Source organism: Penaeus monodon, chromosome 4 (assembly GCF_015228065.2).
Source record: "Penaeus monodon isolate SGIC_2016 chromosome 4, NSTDA_Pmon_1, whole genome shotgun sequence".
Taxonomy (NCBI): Eukaryota; Metazoa; Arthropoda; class Malacostraca; order Decapoda; family Penaeidae; genus Penaeus; species Penaeus monodon.
This window is the reverse complement of record NC_051389.1, coordinates 5,902,883-5,905,382: the sequence shown is the minus strand read 5'-3', so window position 1 is coordinate 5,905,382 and position 2,500 is coordinate 5,902,883. Positions and strand designations below refer to the sequence as shown.

The 2,500-nt window shown below is 42.6% G+C and overlaps 1 protein-coding gene across 1 annotated transcript in view; it reads right to left on the bottom strand.

Moving 5' to 3' along the window:
• LOC119569346 (U-scoloptoxin(01)-Cw1a-like) overlaps positions 1-2,500 on the bottom strand; it is a 5,339-nt gene that overhangs the window by 2,307 nt on the left and 532 nt on the right. The window contains exons 2-3 of the mRNA XM_037917550.1: positions 1,726-1,858; positions 626-773 (exon numbers count right to left, since the gene is read on the bottom strand). Of these exons, the coding sequence (XP_037773478.1) occupies positions 626-773; positions 1,726-1,858 (281 nt within the window). The remainder of the gene's footprint in view (positions 1-625; positions 774-1,725; positions 1,859-2,500) is intronic.

Sequence of the window (2,500 nt, the reverse complement as noted above, 5' to 3'; positions counted from 1 at the left end):
GGAGGAGGAGGAGAAAAAAAAATAGATGATGAAAAGGAAGAAGAAGAAGAAGAAGGGGACGAAGAAGAAGAAAAAGAAGAGACATGTACTGAAAGCTACGATTCCTTACATGGAAGGAGATGATTGCGACTGAGAATGGGCGTGGCGTCTGTGTGCGTGTGTGTACGTGTGCGTGTGTACGTATGTGTGTGTGCGTGTGTGTGGTTGGATAGTGAAGAAGAGTAAATGAAGAGGATGGCGTAAGAAGAAGAGTGGGCGGAGTGTACTTTTATGTGCGTATATGTGCGTGTTGTGGTATGACTTGTTGTGTTGCGTTATGTTGTGTGTGTGTGTGTTCGTGTATGTGTGTGTGTGTGTGTTTGTGTGTGTAACTCTGTAAGTATGTAAGTGTGTAAGTACACATGTATGTTCCTGCATCCTCGCCCGTGAACGTACATATACCCACTCCTACACACATAATAAGAACATCCAAACGACGAATAAAACCCGAATAACCTGTATCCTAAGATCCTAAAATGCAGAAAACACATCTTACTATAGAATCCTCGAATTGGAAATGAAAACACATTATCAGAAAATAAATGAGTAAATAAATAAATAAAAAAAATCCCTGAGGTTCCTTTACCTGGTCGAAGATGGTTCCTTCGCCGCAAATGAAGGAGAACATCCTAGTGAAGAAGTTTCCTTCGGGATCCTGGTACGGGTGACAGATGTGGAAGATGGCGCAGCCGTTGGCCTGGTCGGCGTAGTAACCGTAGCCCAGGTTGGAGCAGCTGCGTGGTGGTAGGAGGAGGAAAAATATTAGGAGAGAGTGATAGTGAAGCAGATTGGTGCAGCTGCGTAGTGGTAGGAGGAGGAAAAATATTAGGAGAGAGTGATGGAGAAGCAGGTTAGAGCAGCTGTTGGGAGAGGCACCGAGAGAGAGAGAGGTTTAGAGGAGAGGGAGGAGGGATGAGTGGAGAGTGTTGGTTGGGATAAGATTGTGTATTTTGAGTTCTCTTTCTCTCTTTTTTCTTTCTTTCTCTCTCTCTCTCTGTCTCACTCTTACTCTCTCTCTCTCTCTCTCTCTCTCTCTATGTATGTATATATTATATATATATATATATAATATTAATATTATATATATATATATATATATATATATATATATATATATATATATATATATATATATATATTGTTGTTAGTTATTGTGTGTGTGTGTGTGGTGTGTGGTGTGTGTGTGTGTGTGTGTGTGTGTGTGTGTGTGTGTGTGCTATATATATAGTATATCTATATATTATATATCTATATATCTATTATTATTATTATTATATATATATATATATATATATATATATATATATATATATATAGTGTATATATGTATGTGTTTTTGTAGTGTGTGTGTTTGTGTGTGTGTGTTTCTATTTTCTATTTCATCTATATCTCATCTTCACATCCCTCACATCCATTTACTCCATCATATCAAAAAAAATCTGGTACGAGGTCCTCACTCGAGCCCTGTTTGTGTGTGTTCATTTCTCTCTCTCCTCCTCCATCTTCCTCTCTCTCCATCACGTCGCATCCTCTGCTGTTTCTCTCTCTCTCTCTCTCTCTCTCCTCTCTCCCTCTCTCTCTCTCTCTCTCCTCTCTCTCTCTCTCTCTCTCTCTCTCCACACACTTCACATCCTTCACATCTCATTATTTCCATCAACGCAAAAAAATCTCGACCGAGGTCCTCACTCGAAGCCCGTGTTGATGTTGCCGACGATCCGCGAGGCGTTCGAGGGCAGCTCGTAGGCGAAGGGGGTGGAGTCTCTCTTCACGAGGCGGGGCAAGGCGGAGGCCACGCCCATCGAGACCACGCCCACCACCACTGCCAAAGGAAAAGGGAAAGTAGCGCGTCATATTATCATCGGAAAGTCGGAAGTCTGTGCACGATGTTCCTTTGTTTACGATCGGTTAAGGAGGAGGGGGGAGGGGGAGGGGGGGAGGAAGAGGTGAAGGAGAAGGAGGAGGAGGGGGAGGTGGAGGGGGAGGGGGGGGAGGGGGGAAGAGGAGGTGGAGGAAAAGGAGGAGGAGGAGGAGGAGGAGGGGGAGGTGGAGGAAGATTGGGGGAGGGGGGGGGAAGAGGAGGTGGAGGAAAAGGAGGAGGAGGAGGAGGGGGAGGTGGAGGAAGATTGGGGGAGGGGGGGGGAAGAGGAGGTGGAGGAAAAGGAGGAGGAGGAGGATTGTGTTGCGCCAATGGATTCTAAAAGTTTTTTTTTTTTTTTTTTTTTTTTTAGGGGGGGCGGGGGGTTCTGTAGTTTGATTCATTTGTTTTTTATTTTTGTTTTTTTTTACGTATGTTTTTTTTTTTTTTTTTTGGGGGGGTAGGGGATTCCATTTTTTTCTTGTTTGTTTGACGAATGATAAGAAATTAACAAAGATATAAGTTAGAGATCATGATAGATAAAATATTAATAAAATAAAGAAAAATGACAATAATCACATAATAAGACGATAACATTGATGATAA